This window comes from Ambystoma mexicanum, chromosome 6q (genome assembly GCF_040938575.1).
Source record: "Ambystoma mexicanum isolate Mex_15411 chromosome 6q, UKY_AmexF1_1, whole genome shotgun sequence".
Classification (NCBI taxonomy): Eukaryota; Metazoa; Chordata; class Amphibia; order Caudata; family Ambystomatidae; genus Ambystoma; species Ambystoma mexicanum.
Genome location: NC_090937.1, coordinates 1,038,446,309 through 1,038,466,348, shown reverse-complemented (window position 1 = coordinate 1,038,466,348; position 20,040 = coordinate 1,038,446,309). Strand labels below are relative to the sequence as shown.

Below are 20,040 nucleotides of genomic sequence, written 5' to 3'. Positions count from 1 at the left end.
AGTAAGTGGCTGATGGACAACACATATGAAGAGGTGAAAAATGTTGGTGCTGGAGAAATTCAGACACTCCATTCCCCTTTACCTACATGCAGGTGCAGTTACATGACCCACTCTAGAGGAAGTAATATAAACCGCTAACACCCACCAGAGAGCCATGTGCACCCAAGAATACAGCGTGGCGCAACACAAAATAAATAAACTGTTGACCCACCGCCGGACAGGAAAAAGACTAGCATCGGCTCCTTAGAAGCAGACTCCCACAACTTCAATGCTGGTGGACTGTAGACCAAGACAAACTACTCCAGTTAACCCATGAAAAGAACCGCTACCAAGTCCTGAGCACATCAAGTGTTATGCCTGTGAAAAACCAAGTCAAGTTTTGCCCAAGAGAGGGCCAAAGAGGAACTCATCAAAACTGTTCTTCAGAGTGGATCCACTTAACTCAGAAAGTGGAAGATTGGTAAGAGGGATCAAGGAAGATCTAAGACCAGAGTACCTTGCAGACCTGTCTACTGAGGAAGTGGCGGAGCCAGAACCAGGTGTCTGGCCACTATGTACCACGGGTGAGACTAATCAAGAATCCTAGTGTCTTCCTGCAAGAGCACTCCTACATTCTGGGTGCAAAAAGACTACTGTGCAAGTAGATATAATCACCCTGGACGAATTGAACATCAGGAATCCCATTCATATAATTTGTGTCCATGGAGAGGTCTATCTCAAACCCAGTGGTGTACAAACTGGGGGGATGTCTCCCCCTGGGGGCCCCAAAGGATGTCTAGGGGCAGACTCTTTAAAAAGGGATTAGGATGACTGTTTTTAATATTAAAAAATTATTACCGTGACTGTTTTTAATAGAAAATGTAAGCTGTAGAAAATCTGATTGTAAAGTGCCTGGGGATTCCTGAACATGCATTGGGCCCACTAAGGGAAGGTGGGGCAGACTACTCCTCCAATCACAAGCCACTATCTATGTCCTTGTGAATACTCAACGACAGAGTCCATATGCCAATGATCGTAATGACTGAACTCGCAGAAGAAATTCTACTTGGCACAGATGTCCCCTTATTCGATTGCCATTTCAGGACTGTTCAAGGATGTCTGGCAGAGACCCCCCCCTTGTTATCTGCATATTTCAAGTAACTTTGGGTCTCACCCTAAATTACTAGGAGAATCCAGACGTGGACCCCTTGCTCACTATTCTTAGAGAGGCACACCTACACCCTACTGATGAGGTTCAACCAGACCAAAACACTTGTCTGGGGTTGTTGGTACTCTTGTTCAGAGGAGAATTGCCTAGCATTTCGGTGCTGGACTGCCCCATGTTAGGACAAAGACTGATATGTTTGGGATATTTCTTCTCTGTGAAAGATAGTGAGCTAAAAACTCTGGATAGGACTCTTGTAACCAAGACTCATGTCTGGCAGAGAGTCTCCCAGGACCCCCCCTTGCTATCTGCTGTTCAAGGATTATGACAATTTTCTAAAGGATATGATATGATATGGCATTTATAACGCGCCTATACACAAGTGTTTCAAGGCGCGACGAGGCAGGGAGGGGGGACAAAGGGAAGACAGACAACAATCTTACTAGGCCAGGTGTCATTCAGATCGCGCAAGTGCATGGGAAGAGGGGAAGGGAAAGTGGAAAGGTAGAGGGAAAAGTGCAGTACAGGGGTAGTAGCATAACAAGATAAATAATAAGGGCCAGCTGGTGGCAAGTGCAAGGTAAGTGCAGACAAGTGCTGGGAGGGGGGCTGTAGGGATACAGAGACAGTCCCGCAGTGCAGGGGTTGTCAAGGAGGCAGAGCAGGGGAAAAGTGGCTGGGCCAGGGACCGAGAACAGTGAGAGTGGCCCAGTGCAGAGTCAATGCAGTTTCAATCAGGAATTTAGCGGGGCAGAAGCGAAGAGGAAGGTTTTGAGGTGCTTCCCAGATGACTCTATGGGAGTCGGGACACAGAAGCACCGGCACCGTTGCCAACTGCGCTGGTCCTTCCACAACTGGTCTGCCTACCGTGGCTGCTGCGCCCGGCAGTGTCAGACCTGTTGGGCATTGCGGCTCTGGCAGGCAGACCTGTAATATGCCGGTCCGGAAACAACAGTGCCAGTAAGCTTACCACCACCCTTGTTTCCAGACCGGCAGGGTCATAATGAGGCCTATAGTCTGTCTGTCGGTAGTCCATTTTTGATAGGTCAACTAAACCACATGACATTTTTTATCCAATCTCATCGCACCATGTCCCTCATCTTCCTTTGCATTCCTCTGTCCTTCCTCTTCTTCGTGTGTCTCCAACTTCCACTTCTGCACCCCAACACTGTAATATTCCCAGGCCGCCTCTTTCCCAGTTCCTGCTCCGGGATTCTTTACCTCTGTCCGTTTAGAGTAATCAAAAAACAAGCTAAGGCTAGCTGTGATAGGGCGGGCAATCGTTATGTCTCCAAAAGGTTTCACAACTTTAGTATCTCATATGTCACAAATTCTCTATAACAAGTATGCATTACAAGTCCCATTTCTATACGAAATATGCATTACATGTCTGTCACAAATTCCATATAACGATTGCTCGAGTGGGATAATCCTTTGCCTCTGGCTTTAATAGAATTTTCACTTTCTACAACGTTAGCATGGAAAATCAGTATTCTAGGTCAAGACCGTAGGCTCGGATTATGCTTGTTCAAAGCTTACTTACCACCAACACAGACATCTCCTCTATTGGTCTAAAATACAATGGTTTAAACGTTGAATCCCAAGACCAGTCTGCTGCCTTTAGGATGTCCTCCAACCTAGCCCCTGCGTTATATACCTTAGAAGCCATAGCTCATGTAATGGAATGCAACCCGTTTGTTCCAATGTCAATGCCTGCCTGCTGCATGCTCCATCTAACCCACCTGGCTAAGGTTTCCCCTGCTACTGCCTTGAAAAGTGTCCTTAGGGAGATAAACAATTGTGTTACTCCCGTAGGTCTAAGAGTACCCGTCATCGCCTCGTACTTTTTCAGGTACCAGACTGGACATAATTTAGGCTGGTCCGGAAAAGCTGAGTAGGAAACAGTTTGAATACCTGTTTTAGTTCTCATGTTAATATGAAACGTGACCCCTGAAGGGCTAAAGGATCTCCTGTCTATTTCGAGTGCTCTTACATCTGACACTCTTTTGCATGATATGAGGCAGAGCAGTGTAGTGATCTTAACTGATATTGCTTTTCTTGTCAAGAGCTCATTGTCTGGGCAGTTATTAAACATATTCAGGGTTGTATTCATGTCCCATGTCTGTTAGTATATGGGTAACAGTGGTCTTAAAAGTCTCACTCCTCTGAGGAATCTGCATATGAGTTGATGTTCCCCTACCACCACGTTCTCTCTTTTAGGATGGCTGGTGGATATGGCTGATCTGCATGCATTTACTGTTCTGTATGCTTTGCCTTGTGCTGCCAAAGCTGCTAGGAAATTCACTATCTGCGTTACATCTGGTATAGTGGGATGTATGTGCTGTTCCACACACCAGCTACTCCACCTTGTCCAGGCCAATCTGTATGCCTTTCTAGTACCTGGTGCCCATGTTTCCTCAATTATTTTTTCAGCGTCTCCCAGAAGTCCTGGCCTTTGCCAGGCAGCCCGGAAATCGCACGCGCAATCAGTCTCAATTCCCCTTCCTGGATCAGCGGGCGATTCTCCCCCACTGGGTTCTGAATCAGTTCCTTGAACTTGGGCAGCACCAGTTGTTTGTCGATTGACAATTCGAGAAGGTCCGGGAACCATAGCAGACTCCTCCTGTCTGGCGTTACTAAAATTAGTGTTTCCTGCTGTCTCCCAACCTGTGCTGCCGTTCTCGCAATCATTGCAAATGGGGGAAAAGCATATTCCTTGTCCGGTCCCAACTCTTGTAGAAATGTGTCCGTTGCCTCTGCTGCTGGATCCGGCCTCCAGCTGAAGAATCGCTTCAGCTGAGTGTTCAGCCTGGACACAAACAGATCCGTCTTGCATGGTCCTCATTTCCATTGACGCAAATGCCGTCCTGTCTTGTTGCCAATCGCTGGCATCTCTCAGGTGTCTTGAATTCCGGTCTGCCACTACGTTCTGCAGACCTGGGAGACGCTCTGCTGTAATGCTGATCTTGTTCTCTAAGCACATGTGCCAGAAATCCTTTGCCAGCTCTGCTAGCATCCTAGACTTCATCCCGCCCAACTTGTTTATGTATCGTACTGCGGAGACGGTGTCCATCTTTAGTAGTATGCAACAGTTCACCTTGTCTTGGGTCCAGCATCTCACTGCAAAAGGACCCCGCCATCAGCTCCGGATAATTGATGTGGAGCTGCAGTTCTTTCCCTGACCACCTGCCTCCTGTTGTCAGCTCTCCACAACAGGCCCCCCAACCCCAACGGCTGGCATCTGATTCTATGATAAGGTCCGGGGATGAGCCAAATATCGCTCTCCCATTCCAGGCCTCCATGTGTCTGAACCACCACCATAGTTCTGTCCCCGCCTCCAAGGATATCGGTACTTTCTGTTTCTATGATAACCCTTTTCTCAGGTGTTGGATCTTCAGGCTTCGAAGAGCTCTGTAGTGTAGTGGCCCCGGGAAGATCGCCTGAATGGATGAAGCTAGTCTCCCTACTAATCTGGCTATCTCCCTGAGCGATAACTCTTCTTTTGCTATTATTGAGCGGATCTTTTTCTTGATCCCATTCACTTTATCTATTGATAGGCTGAGTGGGCCGTTCATGTGTTTCACGGAATCTAGGCACTCTATGGTCTGTACTGGCTCCTAAGCAGATTTCTTCCAATTTATTAGAAAGCCCAGCTCCTGCAATAGTTGGATTGTCATCTCTGACTGTTCTACTAGTCCCTTCGTGTCTTGTCTCATCAGACATAAGTCTTCTAGGTATACTATCGGCCTAATGCCCTGTTCTCGGAGATGACTCACTACTGTACGGATTAACTTCGTAAAGGCCCAAGGCGCTGATGCCAGGCCAAATGGGAGGCATGTGAATTCCCACTTCTGGCTTCCCCACCAAAATTGTAGGAACCTCTGATGTTCCTTCGTTATTGGGATCGTCAAGTAGGCATCTTTGAGGTCTATCCTGACCAGACAATTCTCCCTCTGCAACACGTCCCTCAAGAGTTGGATACTTTCCATCTTGAAATGCCTGTATAGTGGGAATGCGTTCAAACTTCTCAGGTTTATCACTGGTCTCTGCTTTCATTTGCCATTGACCAAGAACATATTGCTCACAAACCTGAGAGAGGAATCGGACACTAGAGCACTAGCACTCTTCTTTTCTAGTTAATCTCTTTGCTTAATAGCTTTTGGTCTTCTTCCGGGAGACTCCGCTCCCAAAAATATTCCCCCCCAAAAAGATTACCTATGGTCATTCCAGATGACCATATATACAGCGATATTTTTGGTGGGGATAATATGTAGTGACACCGTCTCAACAACATTTACTGAACATAATAGGTTAATGTTGAAAACATTTATAAAGTTGACAGGGGTTTTCTGTAATGGGTTAAGCCCCGGGGAGGATAGAATCGGTCAAGGGAAAAGTAATCTCAACAACAGTGACGAGGAGTGAAGGAAAGAGTTGCTAAATATGCAAGAGAGGGGAAGGGGGTCATGGCGGAGCAACTATAATGGGGAGAGGTGAAGGAAACAAGGGTCTGCTTGTGGGAACGCTTAATGTAAAGGTTATGAACTTCCCAACAAAGAGATCCCTGGCAGCAAGGGAATTTCGTAAAACTTCCATTGAAGTGCTTTTCTTGCAGGAGGTGCGCCTATTGCAAGGAGAAGAGCGGACGTAAAGATGGGCTGGGATAGGACAGGTACACTGGGCATCTGGGAAGCCCAGGAAAGGGGGAGTGATGGGGGGGTCAGATACACAAACATTATAGGTTATGGGATTGTGTAGCAACCAACTTGATGGAGGGAAGGGTACTGATACTGCAGGGAACCATGTAGGGGGCAAGAATACTATTGGCAGCGATATATGCGCCCAATCAAGGGCAAGCACAATTCATACAGAGTGCGTTCAATGCAATACAAGGGCTGGAAGGTGACCTCTGCATCATAGGGGGAGACTTTAAATGGGCAAATGAGACATGGGATAGAAACGCGAAGGGGGGGAGGGGAACCAGAGAAAGGTGAAGGTAGAATGGGAAACCTAGGACAGGCGACAGAGGCACAAGGACTAGTGGATATGTGGAGACAGCAGCACCCTCGTGAGGAAGGCTATACCTTTTTTTCAGCCCCACACAAAATGTATACTAGGATTGATTATCTACTAGTAAATAAGGATCAGGGAATGAGGGTGATGAGTAGCAGAATCAGGCCGGTGGCGTGGACTATGACATGGTGTTAATGACCCTAGATGTGGAAGGATTTCATAGGCCAGATATTAGCTGGTGCTGTTATTAAACGCTCAGGAGCGACCCGCTATTCACAGATCAACGGGCTAAGGCAATAATGGAACACTTTGAAATAAATGACACAGGGGAGGTATGCACAGGGGTGGTCTGGGATGCAGGTAAGGCAACCTGGAGGGGACTTTTGATTAAGGAAGTTGCAAGGCAGAAAAGGGAAAGGTGCTTGCAGGAGGAAAGGTTGAGAAAAGAGATGGAAGGGGAGGAAAGGATGCATGCCATAGAATCTAATAGAGATGAGCTGTTATCAAAGAGGGCAGAGCTAAAAGCGCTAGGGCTGAAAGCGCTAGGGATGGGAGAAACCCTGTGGAAATTAAGGTACCTTAAACAGAAATATTATGAAAAACTGGGATAAGACGGATGCGCTATTAGCTACTAGGCTGCGGGCACAGAGAGAAAAAAGATGGGTATCCACCCTGAGTGAGGGCTGCAGGGACACACCAAAAGAAATAGCAGAAGGCTTCGCCCAATTTTATGAGAATCTCTATGACACAGAGGCTCCAAGAGGGGAAACTATGGTGGGGGAATACCTGCGGAATGCGACAATGCCTAAGCTCACAAGCTGGAACAATTAGAGAGCCCAATAACCTGTCAGGAGGTACAGGAGGCGATATCGCGCCTCCCAAATGGAAAGGCGTGGGGGGAGGACGGATATACTATTGGGTTTTAAAAGAGATACGCTGGGGTCCTGTCGCAACATATGGTGAAACTGTATAACCACATCCTAGATACGGGAGAGGCGCCAGCAACATTTAGTAAGGCATTAATATTAGTGATCCCTAAGGAGGGAAGGGACCCAACCCACTGCTCATCATATCGCCTCATCTCACTTTTAAATGTAGATGAGAACATATTTACAAAAATCTTAGCAACGTGTTCCGAAGGGAAATTGCCCCGTGTTAGTCACTCACACCAAATGGGGTTTATAGCAGGCAGACAAGGTCCTGGTGCAATACGGAAGACCCTGGACCTAATGGAACACATAAAGGGAGACCCAGCGGGCCATGCACTACTGAGCTTGGATGCAGAAAATGCCTTTGACAAGGTAGAATGGGGCTTTCTATTCGCTATACTACGTAAAATAGGAGTGGGAGATAGAATGTGTCGAGCCATCGAGGCAATCTTCTCGGGACCCACGGTGAGGGTGGTTGTAAATGGGACAAAGTCAAGGGAGATCAATCTTAGCAGAGGAACTAGACAGGGATGCCCCCTGTCTCCTCTGGTCTTCGCCCTGACGATGGAACCCCTGGGGAAAGGATACGCAGGGGCAGCCAGATAAAAGGGGTCGGGGGGATAGCCATAAGATAAGTATGTATGCTGATGATGTATTGCTGTATCTCTCGGAGATAACGACATCAGTCCCAAGGGTACTTCAGCTACTTGAGGAATACGGTAGGGTATCAGGTTTTAATAATGTAAATAGGTCCGTTCTCCTTCCCCTGACAGGGGTGACCAAGGAACAAAGAAAGGAATGGGAAGGACTGGGCATACCGGTGGAAAGGGACAGTATATAATACCTAGGAGTGAAAATACCCGAGGATCTGGACGAAGTATATTAGAGGAATTCCCCCCCACTACTCTACAAGCTTTTTGAGGATCTTGAAACATGGTCAAAGCTCACCATCTTTTTGTTAGGGAGACTGAACACAATTAAGATGGTGCTACTCCCCAGGGTGCTGTACCTATATCAGACCTTACCGACAGAATTTCTGGACCTGCATTCTGAAGAGTTGAAAAGAAGGATAGGGAAATTTCTACATCAAGGAAAGAAACAAAGAGTAGCTTACACAATATTGTTGCAGCCTAAGGAAAGGGGTGGTGTGGGTTTACCGGACATGCGTACTTACTACAGAGCTGCCCAGTTCAGGGCCCTTGTACCCCACCTGCGGGCAGACAAGCAGAAACAATTGGTGGGCATTGAAAACTATCCATTTAGACCGGTTCCACTTGGGGGATGGCTCTAGGCACCACAAAATGCAGCTCCAAGATGGGTAAAGGCTCATAAGATCCTGGGTCCGCTTTGGAGTTTGTGGAGAATCAAAAGAGAAATGGCGGGTGTCACTACATGGCCCTCACTGTTGAGCCACATATAGGCCCCCCCCCCGGTAAGAGATTGTATCCCAGATCACTAGTGATTCCAAGACTGGTTTGATGCAGGGCTGGACAGAATAGGGCAAGCCCTCAAGAAAGATGAATTTATCGCAATGGGAGAACTTGAAGAGTGCTTGGGCATCGGTAAAATCTCCGTATTCAAATACCTGCAGCTTAAAGGGGTGCTAATGTCGGATGAATGGAAGTAAGATTTACAAAGGGAATTGACGGGGATGGAAAGAATACTGGACACAGAGGGGAACTAGGGGTTTAACATCTAAGCTGTATCAGGCCCTATTAGAAGCACAGGGTGGAGCCATCGAAATATATAGGCAGAGATGAGAGAAGGGTATGGGTATGGGAATGGAAGCAGACCAGTGGAGAAAACACTGTGGGAATGCGCACCGCACCTCAGTGGCCTGCCAGTATAGGTTGCACGGGCTCAAACTTTTGTACAGGTGGCAGTCGGAACCAGTAAGAGTATCTAAAATGTATCCAAGGGCGGATCACCACTGTTGGAGGAAACGTGAGCAGACAGTGGACTACTGGCACATGTGGTGGCCATGCAAAAAGGTACAGAAATATTGGAAGGAGATTTTGGGGTGGATAAGGGCCTAGATGGGGTAGATAGGCGTCCGGACCCATTGCTGGTACTGTTCGGAATGGAGATTGTAGAAGGGGACTGGATGAAACTTCCACACATGTCCCACTACGTGTCATTAGCAGCCAGGGCCTGCCTGGCATGGGGATGGAAAAGAGAGGAACTTCGGAGTGAAAGACACTGGGCCGCGGAAGCCTTGGATATATTTAGAAAGGAGCAACTAACTAGACAGATACACAGCCTAACCCCATCAAGGGAGATGGAGTGGGCAGTCTTCCTCGAGAAGTATGATCCTGAGAAGCCACAATGAGAGGCTAGAAAAGGGGACATAGAAATTGCAGAAAGCCTTGCGGGGAAAGGAGAAACTGAATACAACGATTATGCCCAGAGAGATAGGAAGCAGAATAAAAGTTGTTGGGGGTGTGGGGGGTTCTTGGGTTTGGAGAAATATGTATCGTGAATTTCACAAATGATGGGGAAACGTTATTCAAGAGTGTTCTATGTGTGTTCATTCACTAATAAAAATATATTTGAAGACAAAAAAAAACAAAACAAGGGAAAGGAACAATCATGACAGCAACCGGGAAACAAGCCCAAAACTAAAACACTTTGCTGCCATGTTCGGGGAGCAGCGGGCCAGCATGGAGGTAGTGGGCAGGGCTTAACCCCCTTTTCAAGACTTTCCCCCTACACATACACACCATGAGTGGGAAAGAAAGGCCAGATTGGTTAGGGGATAGAGGTCAGTCATTACAAAGGGAGGGATATTTAATCAGGAGACAGGAAATGTAGGTTGGTCGTGTGAGGTCAGCAGATGAGGTAGATGAGAACCAAGGGAGCAGCGGCTAAATGAAATTAGTAGAGCAGGTAAGTTATTTGATGAAGCATTAAAGTGGTCTGCAGTGTAAGCGTGCGTTTTTTTATAGCGAGTAGAAGTTAGTTTAAGGAGTGGACGTGAAGTGCATGGTAGTGAGTGAAAGGAGGGTGTTTGAGTAGTAGGGTTGGGAGGAATGTGGTGGTTGAGGGGAGAGATGGTAGGAGGAGGAGGAGAGCAGTAGTGGTAAAAGGTACATAGTAGTGGGAGCAGGAGAGTGGAAAGAGGAGAGTAGTAGTGGGAGGAGAAGAGTAGTAGAGTGTACAAGGGAAGTAGTATTGTGAGGAGAGTAGTATTAGTGGAGTGGAAGAACAGTGGAGTGAGGAGAGAAGTAACATTAAAGGGTGGAGAGCTAGGAGGAGTAAATCATCAGTAGGAGAGCAGAGCTTTGCGAGGAGCAAGAGGAGGAGTGTAATAGTGAGTGTGTAAAGGAAGAGGTGAGCATAGGCATTAGTGAAACAGCCTGAATACAACAGAATAAGTGCAAGGCACAATACCAAAACCCTATTAGAATACTAACAACTGGATAGAGTAGGGACAACTAGTAAGTCCGAAGGGAGTTTAGAAGGCTGGCGTGTTGGGCGATAACTTTAGTGTAAGACAATTGCTGAAGACAGTAGGGGTTACTGATCGGTAGCACTAACTAGGGGATATGGGCGTCTTGATTAGGGGAGAGACTGCCCCAGAATGCGATAATTTGTTATTTTGTTGTGTTTGGCTTTCAAATTGCGGAATTATATGCCCTATTCCATTCGTGAGATGTTGTCAAAATTCTGTTTTCTTCATTGTGGGGTTTGTACTCCTGAAATTATAAAGGGAAATACAGGACTACAAACCCCAGAATGCATTAAAGGAAAGAGTAATAGACAAGGATGCCCTGAGTGGAAGGGGGAAATGCCTGGCTTTATGCATCTAGGTGATGATGGTGCTCAGGAAGGCCCCAAGCCCAAATAATCTTAGGGTGAAGTACTAACAGACGCCCAATTACCTCCTAGTCTCCGGCGCATAATAAAAATGTATAATGAAGCAGCTTAAGGTGGAGGGCTGTCAATATGCATGATAGACATTCATTAATCTTTTATAATGTGCTTAATAATGGAGATCAGTCCCTACGTGCAGGATTCGAACCTGTGTTGCTCTGCGTGGTCTTGCTTCCAAGTCAAACGCACTGCCCCCAAGCTATCTTCTCGGCCCACATTAGAATAGATCTCCCAAATACACATTTTCCGCTTAATGTCACCCTTGTCAATGATTAACATTACAAACACTTTGCAAGGGCAGTCACAGCCAGCAGCTCTTCGCAAAGCTGGGCTTACTGATAAACTCAAGTTTACGCTCGACTGACGAACCTTGGAAGGCTTTACATTATTATGGCGGTCACACTGTAGGCCTAGAAAGGTTTTTAATCTCTCCCCTGGATTTTCCTGCTATGCATGTTAAGTCACGTGATCTTTGGCCCATATGTGACAAAAGGTACTTGCGCACCTTTGAGGTTTGGCTTCACCAATCAGTTGTCTTGGACCTTGTGCAATAACTGGTGAAATTGCTCTGGCTATTTCAGCCTCCCGACAGTATAGCAGCGCCAATCATGTCAGCTTCCCACTCTACTCCTTTGTTCTTCATACAGGACTGATCCCTGTACATCCTCTACCTGCATCTTTTGCTTCTCAGTGCCCCCCCCCAATCTGCTACACTGACCTAGAAATGGAAAGGCAACTCATTGAGATTGAGCCCCCTTTTCCCTTTCCTCCGTGGCCATATCTGGCTGATTTCGTTAATCAATGTGGAAAGTGAGAGCTCCAATCCCACAGGACAACAAAGATTGGGGACTCGCCTCTTTCAGATTTGCCAGTGTGCTAACAGGGGTGTTAGCTGGACCCTTAACTTGGTGTACCAGTTGGCCAGTAAAACCTTCTCCTGTGGGCTACTGGGCTGTACACATCGGCGCTATACGAAGCGCAGCATGCTTTAATGACATTGTTTATATTCGGTCTTGTTTGTACAGGCATACATAGAAAGTTTGCTGTATTTCCGTTGGTTATGCAGGTGCTAGACTCAACAGTGCGCAGTTGGTGTGGGAAGCCCAGCATCAGTAATTTCCTTACATGCTGTGTTGCTGCTTCCCCGTTAGGTTTGCTCTCTATAAGTCCCATTCATACATAGTTATACTTTGCCAAAGCAGAATACAGAGTCCAATTGAGTTGACACTTTGGGGACGGTTCCGGGTTAAAAATAAATTGCACTTAGTACCATAAGACATTCTGACTGGGATGCCTAAATGTAATCATAATTGTGGATATATAGCAAATTGTCTCTTCTTTAACAATTTATTTCCTGGATTACATGAAAAAATGTCAACTTCCAATTTAATATGATTTCTTCATATAACATGTACCTATCGCCAAAGAGCAGGAACATGTTTCACAAACAACTATTGTGAACTTTAAGAGAAGAAGCTGGATATGGAACAGCTTGGTGCGTAGGCCTGTTACAGAAATTGCGATGGCGTTGGGGCAATATGTAATTGGTAGATGGACATGACTCGGTAGCACATTTGGGTTTTAAATATTTACTTTGCACAACTACAATATGTGGACGAAGGAGATCTTGATTTTTACAGAATCAAACAACTGTTTAAGTGAAGAAGTCGAGATTAGATCCCAGAGTCTGCAGGTTCCAGGCTACGCTACTTGCCCACAAGGATGAAAAGTACACAGTGCATGGACGACCGAATCTAGTATGGTTAAATATCCTGAAATTGGGTTTAATAACCTGCAACCAACTTGAATACGTGTCGGCGATGTGAAGAGAAGCCACTTACAACTGCTAGGCAAACACGTATTGCTATATGCTGAACAAGGCAAGAGAAACCAAAATTTAAACTAGAAACAAATGACATTGCAAATCATAGACCGCCATTACTACAAATGAATGTTTAGTTAAAACGGTTGAGCTTAAGTCTTCACCGAGGATAGGTTTCATTAACTATTTAGTTATATTTTGCACACACATTTGCTTGATAAAAAAAATAAATTTAAAAAAACCACCGGCTAGTGTACAGCACACGCTTAATAAACAAGACGGCACTGCCTGGAAAGAATGGCGCATACAGCACACGCAACGTGAGCTGGCTTGGCCGTGTATAGTAAATCAAACATAGATGGTTAAACGCCCACGGCAATGCCCAGAGGGAGTGCATTTCCTCCCTGATTCAATTATTAATGACATCGCGTTCCCTACACAGGAACTAATTCAGACTCTACCATTCGCGAATACAGCACTGGAAAAGTGATTCAAGCACGTCAAAGGTGACTTTTAAATGGGCACCCGCAAATACATATTCTGAAGCAGCCCATTACACCATAGAGCAGAAACATGCACACAAACTACAGCCCGGGAAACATGCTGAAATCATAGGAATATCGTTTTCATGCATCCCAAGTAACCATTAAAATGATCGTGAACAAAGTCTTACCAATTTTTCGACCTGCATCAACTTTTTGTCTTGCTGATGTAGTTTCTCATTTTTAATTTCCATCACAACTTTTAAACTTTCGAGTTCTTGCTCCAAATACATGATCTGAGGATTTTTCTGAAAAATATTGTTTTGCAAAAGCCATTAAGCAATTTAACAATATACATGTTATTTATTACAAAGATGCAAAGAGAAGCATGTGGCAGCATCAATCTTTATTTGCATTTATAATGCGCACACACAGTCTGGCGGCATGTGGCACTGTTCAAAGGAATCGGCTTAGTTACATTTCCACATACATGTGGTTAGATATGCAGGATGTGTTAGATGGGTGATAATACCGTACAGGGTTACATATTGAGCAGCATAGCATTACATAGCAAATGCAGTTGTTTATAGGCTGAACAAAGGCCCCACCACACAGACAAGAAGGGGGGACAATAGCTATTTGCACCGTAGGGCTGTGTCCGGGTGCAAATAGTTGAGCTTTTGTAGGTTTTTTCCAATGGGAGATGGGCTGCAAGTAGCTTGTACATACCCAATCTCCTGTGAAAAAACAGAAAAACCAGATGCAGACGCTGGCAGCTTCTGCCCACGTTTCCAGCTGTGTGATTGGTTATGTAGGAGTGGGCCCCTAATCACCTTAAGCCAATGCGGGCCCACCACTTAAGAAGAGAGTTCACATTTCGAAGCTAAATCAAGTTTATTGTACAATCGTCCAGGGAGTTGAGTGCCAAAACAAATTCCATGTAATTAGTTTCCAAGCGTGGGATCGGGATTCAAACCTGTTGCGCTGCGTTGTCTTGCTTCCAAGAGAAACGCGTTGCCCCTGAGCTATCCTTCCTCCCAAATATACAGCAGCCACTAAACCCTGTAGCGATAACTCAGTTGTGGACAATAATCACAATGGACATTATGAAACCCCTTGAGTCCCTGGCATATGGGCCCATATCATGAGTCTTATGGACTACCTGTCAAAATGCACACGGAAATATTCGTCAGGGAAGGTGTGCAGTGTGAAATCATCACAGCAATGGAGTACAATTTGTCTCTTAGGAGATGAGCGCTTTCTTGTAAAAGCATGGACTTGTGGAAGGGTAGTGAAGGTTTTCCCTGTTTAATGGCGGAATGGAGGATAAGTGATCCTCTAATGGATATTCTGAGCCAGTTAGCTCTGGGCCTCCAGCGAGCACCCATTTCAAGGTATTGGAACAATTCGAGGACAGTGTTACAGGGGGCTATCCCCAAAGACAACAGGTTAAACCGACTTGGAAAGATGAAGTCCATTATTTATTCCCAATGTCTTTCACGCTGTCCTGCCCTTTCTGATGCCCATGGGCCCAACCTTTACTTCTCTGCCTTCCTATCCCAAACTGTTCCACGCTGCCTCTGTATATTCAGCAGGGGGGCGTCAGTATTGTAGCTGTACTCCGTGTCTCAGTTTTGTTTCCAAAATGGCAGGATGACACGCAGACACACACACGCTCAGGAATGAGCTTGTAAGCTCATTCCTGAGCCTTCACTCTCTGTAGAAACAGCAGCACCCCCACTGCCACGGGGTGCCTAATAAATGTTACTAATCCCCTCCAACACGTCTACCACATTATTTCAACCACCTTTCCAGGTCAAATTCCTAATCTTTTCTTACTGCCTACGTATCCCATTTGAATCCATCCAACATGCTTGTTGCTGTAGTGCATTCTACATTGTCGCCTCTGTTCTCCTGCTAAACGCCTGCTTGAATCACAGCTTTCTATTAACTTGGAAATGCAGCTTTTAAATGTCCTTCAAAGGCACATTCTATCACCATTTAAGTTCCTGCATGCCCGGGAATACTGAACCACTGGGATTAGTGTTGTGCTTCCTTTCAAATACTTTACTTTATGCTCCCACTAGCTATGAGAGGTTGTTTCACATATTGACTGGAGGATGGGGTGTCCTTTAGACTGCGGTTTCAGATGTGTGGAAAGCTCTGACCCCCATTTCGGACGCCGAACAGCAATATATACTATGTCTTGTTGCCCTCTTGAGAGACTTTTCATAGTACTATTAAAAAAGATGGTCATAACACTGCCTATTTTAAATGTGCATAAGCTTTTTCTCTGTGAGCCAGTCTTAACATAGTATCTTAAAAGCTAGCCAGAAATCTTGTGAGAATTCAATCTACCACTGTAGTTAAGGCTAGGCTTTTAGGTGCAACAAAAAGTCCTACAATTCAAATGTTTTAGTGTGATGCAATGTTAACTTAACTCTTATGCCCTCTCGCACACACATTGTACTGATTGCATGTCAAAAAAGAGCTTTCGGAGCAATGCCATTGATATCCTCATTAGGAACACTTAGTACTCTCAATGATTTTTACTTGCATGTAATGATTTGCCGAGAAATCTTTGCACTCATTCAGATGACGAAAAGCACATAGTCAAGTTGTATATCAAGTGCTTGATCAGATTCCTTGAAACACAATGACTCAAGCAACACAAGCCAGAGCATCCATCATCCCTCAAATCCCTGAGCACCCAACGCAGATACATGATCTCCGAGGCCAAGTCTGCTTACTACACCTGCATCACTGAGACATTCTGTATAGTCAAGCATTTCATCACACCCACAACTGTTCCAGAGATGCCAGTTCCAAAAAAGAAGGTTAATGGAATCAATACTTTGTTTCGTTAATCATATTGATAAGAAGGTTGAAGTTACTTACCTGTAACTATTGTTCTCCATTGATTCTGGGTCTGGCATAGATTCACATGCTCATGAAAGTTCCCAGTCGTCAGGCTGGGAATCCTCAGTAAAAGAAAAAACAGTTTCACTTTCTCTTAAAAACAGTATTTCTCCTCTAAACCAATCACTGTCTTCTGGGTCATACTGCCCCCCATCCAATGACAGTCCTCCCCTTAAGCCCCGTTTCTGGCAGCCATTTTCATATTTGGTAAGCACGTAAAGTGGGAGCTTGACCAAGAAGAGCCGCAGAGGGGACGGAGGGTTGGTTCGCATGAACCATGGTGTCAGACCCATGCTGGAGAACAATAGTTACAGGTAAGCACTTAAACCTTCTCCAGCATGGGGTTTGGCATGGCTTCACATGCTCATGAATAACGAATCCATAGCAGTACAACATTACACAACCACAGGAGGTGGCAAGGCTCAACAGAAGCAATTAATTCTTAATTCCGGAACAGTCTCACCTCAAGCGAACTGGTTGCGCCCAACTGCTTGGCCGATTTTGGACTTCTCCCTGGTGTCCCTGTCGATGCAGTAGAACTTCATGAAGGTGTGCATGGACCTCCACGTAACAGCCCTACAGATGTCCAGCAGGGGCACACCAGACAGGAACGCCGTTGTCGCAGAGATCGCTCTGGTGGTGTGGGCTCTCGGACGGCTGGGTAGTGGTCGGTTCGGCAACCGATGACAGGGCGTGATGCAGCCGGAGAGCCACTTTGAAATTGAATCTTTGGCCAAGGCTTTCCCATGGTTCACAGGACCATTGCTCACAAACATTTGTGAGGTCTTCAGAAACTCTTTGTGCGTGTCACGTAGAAATTCAGGGCACGAGCAGTCCAGCGAGTGCAAGGCCCATTCCGCTGGCGACTAAGGTTTTGGGAAGAAAACAGGTAACACTAAAGGCTCGTTGAGATGGAATTCCGATGGAACCTTCGGCATGAAAGAGGGGTGCGTACGCAGCACCACCCTCGATTCCTGAAAAGTCAGGTATGGTTGCTTGCAGGATAGGGCCTGGATCTCACCTACCCTTCTGGCAGAGTTGATGGCCACAAGGAAAGCTGTTTTCCACGAGAAGAACTTGAGTGGGGCCTGATGTATAGGCTCAAAGTGGACCCTACTAGCCTCGTCAGAACCACGTTGAGTTCCCATGCCGGGGCAGGAGCCTTCACCAGCGGTAAAGATCAAAAAAGTCCTTTGAGAAATTCCTTGACAAATCGGTGAGACCAAAGCGATGAGCTTCCTGGAGACCTGGTGTAGCGGGAGGCCTGGTGTAGCAGCCAGATGTACCTTGATACAAGCGTGAGCCAGTCCGGCCTTGGCCAAGGATAGCAAGTATGGAAGGCTCTACGGGGGCATGACCCTGAGAGGGGTAATCTCTTGAGACAGGCATAATGTAGCGAAGCCCTTCCCCTTGTGACCATAGCACTTCAAAGTCGACGATGCCCTGGCCTTGCCGAGGACCTCCCTGCAGTCCGCAAGCAACTCATATCCTCCAAACTCTAGGGTTACAGGAGCCAAGACTTCAGGTTCGGGGATCTTGGGTCACAATGAAGGGTTGTGCCACCTCTAGTGAGAAGATCCGGAACCACTGGCAGCTTCATGATACCAAATCTGCCTTGGCCACGCCGGGGGATGAGCATCATCTTGCATGGAAACCGAATGTGTTGATGAACCCTGCATGCTGCATTACCTTCGTGATGCACGAGAAAGTGTCTCACTTCTTGATTGGAATAAAAATCAGGAGAGGGATCGGAGGAAACACGTTCAGAAACAGCCCTTCCCATGGGAAGGAGAATGCGTCCCCCAGAATGCAATCTGCTGGCACTTGGAGTTTGCCGCGAACAGATCTATGGCACTCATCTCGGCCATACACCCAGCCCAGCCTCGCCAGATCACGCAACCTTTCGCAGGTCCAACCATGGATAGCCCTGTTCTTTGCCTAGACATACTGTCTGACCCCCCTTTCGCCCAGCCTACCTAACCCCACTGTGCGCCGAGCACAAGCCAGATACACTCTTAGCCTAGTCGCTTCACTGTATATCAAGCCTAGCCTAGCCATCAGTTTTAGTTTTGTAGGCCTAGTGACCCAACTACACTCTGCAATATTATCTAACACCTATTCCACAAACCCTCCCCTCCCCGACTATGGCCCATAATTTACACTGCACAGCAGGCACATTCACCCTCATAGGCAATGGCGTTACACGCCTAGGATGTCCACGCCACCACCCTCCCCCGTACCCGACCCCGTTCCTACCCACAGTCCTTACCTTCCCTCCTCCCGCCACCCTAGCCACACAATCCACCCCTACCACCTTCTCCAAAACCACCAGACCCATTGGCCAACCTTACCCTACCCTCCCCTCCCTTGTCTAGGCCAAAACAGAAGCTCACGCCTCAGTTCTAGAACCTTTACTCACGCGACCCCATCACCACCCAGTCTAGGGACAATCAGACAAGAAAGACAATCAGCTTGCAGACAAAGTAAGCCCATCCACCCCTCAACCACAGCTGCTGCCAAACTGTCCATAAAACTCCACTTGCGTGCAATTCACCTTGCGACCCAACAATCACATGGTGAACCTTTACTCACGCGACCCCATCACCACCCAGTCTAGGGACAATCAGCCAAGAAAGACAATCAGCTCGCAGACAAAGTAAGCCCATCCACCCCTCCACCACAGCTGCTGCCAAACTGTCCATAAAACTCCACTTGCGTGCAATTCACCTTGCGACCCAACAATCACATCCTTCACTACCTACTTGAGTGCTTGCAGCTCCGTGTACAGTATTGCAAAAGGTCAACCCTGATGTGCCTGCCCTCTTGACTCATAGCATGACTATACTACCCACCGAGAAGCATACAACAGATGCACTCCAACGCTATACCTGACTCACCACCTGACACCCTAAGCACCCCCACCACCACAACCACTGACCCGCCTTTGAGCGCCACGACCAAGCCAGAACCACACACCACTACCCCAAGCAACATTTCACAGCAACCACTCAACTGTGCCCTCATCAACGCATGGTCGCTCCCGGCCCACGCCCTTGACATCAAGACCTCATCACCAATAATCTCGACCTCCTAGCTATTAGCAAAACCCAGGGCCGGTTTTACACCCGATTGCACCCCAGGCGGGAAGCATTGTTGGTGCACCCGACAGGCTGTACCAGCAAGAAAGACCCAACAATTCCAATACGCACCCCCCCACACCCCGCAGTCACTCACCTGCCACGGCCACCTCCAGTAGGGGGAGCAAGAAAGGGGGTGCTGGGCCCATGTGAAGGAGCCGCCGTCTATCAGGGGTACACCGTCACTGCCCTCAAACGGCTTTGTGTTAGTTTGCTTGAGTTACAGAACGAACGCAGTAACCAATCAGAGGCATATTGTATGGGAGAGACAGCATAGTCGTTGGTAGTCACTATTATTATAGAGGAAATAACTCCCGAAGTTCGAGCCACTTGTATTCCAGACCATTAGCGAATGTGATGGCATTAACTAAATTACTTACATGGACTCCGGATGATTTTCCCAAGATCTCACAGTGGTGGGACCGGGATGCCGGTGATATAAACACTTGACCGCACAATTTCCTGGGTTAGATAATATCAATATGCATTAAGGTGTTTGATTGTAGCTCCTGGGATTCTATCCAGGGCTACAACCAAAAGACCCGGCCCCCGGGGCTATAGTGCAGTTTAACTGCGCATCAAGAATAAATCAGACATAAGTGTTAGTACGTGTCTAGACTGTAGTTGTGAAACTCGTTTGGACATATTTTCCTATTGTGACATGGTATGGTCCTTTTTAAAGGCAAAGCAAACAGGAGTATTTTCTTTTGTTGGGATACTG

The 20,040-nt window shown here is 46.7% G+C and overlaps 1 protein-coding gene across 4 annotated transcripts in view; it reads right to left on the bottom strand.

Moving 5' to 3' along the window:
• MTUS1 (microtubule associated scaffold protein 1) overlaps positions 1–20,040 on the bottom strand; it is a 1,716,559-nt gene that overhangs the window by 26,404 nt on the left and 1,670,115 nt on the right. For all 4 annotated transcript variants that reach the window (XM_069631569.1, XM_069631568.1, XM_069631570.1 and 1 more), the window contains one exon: positions 13,455–13,571. In XM_069631569.1, coding sequence (XP_069487670.1) covers positions 13,455–13,571 — 117 coding nt within the window. The remainder of the gene's footprint in view (positions 1–13,454; positions 13,572–20,040) is intronic.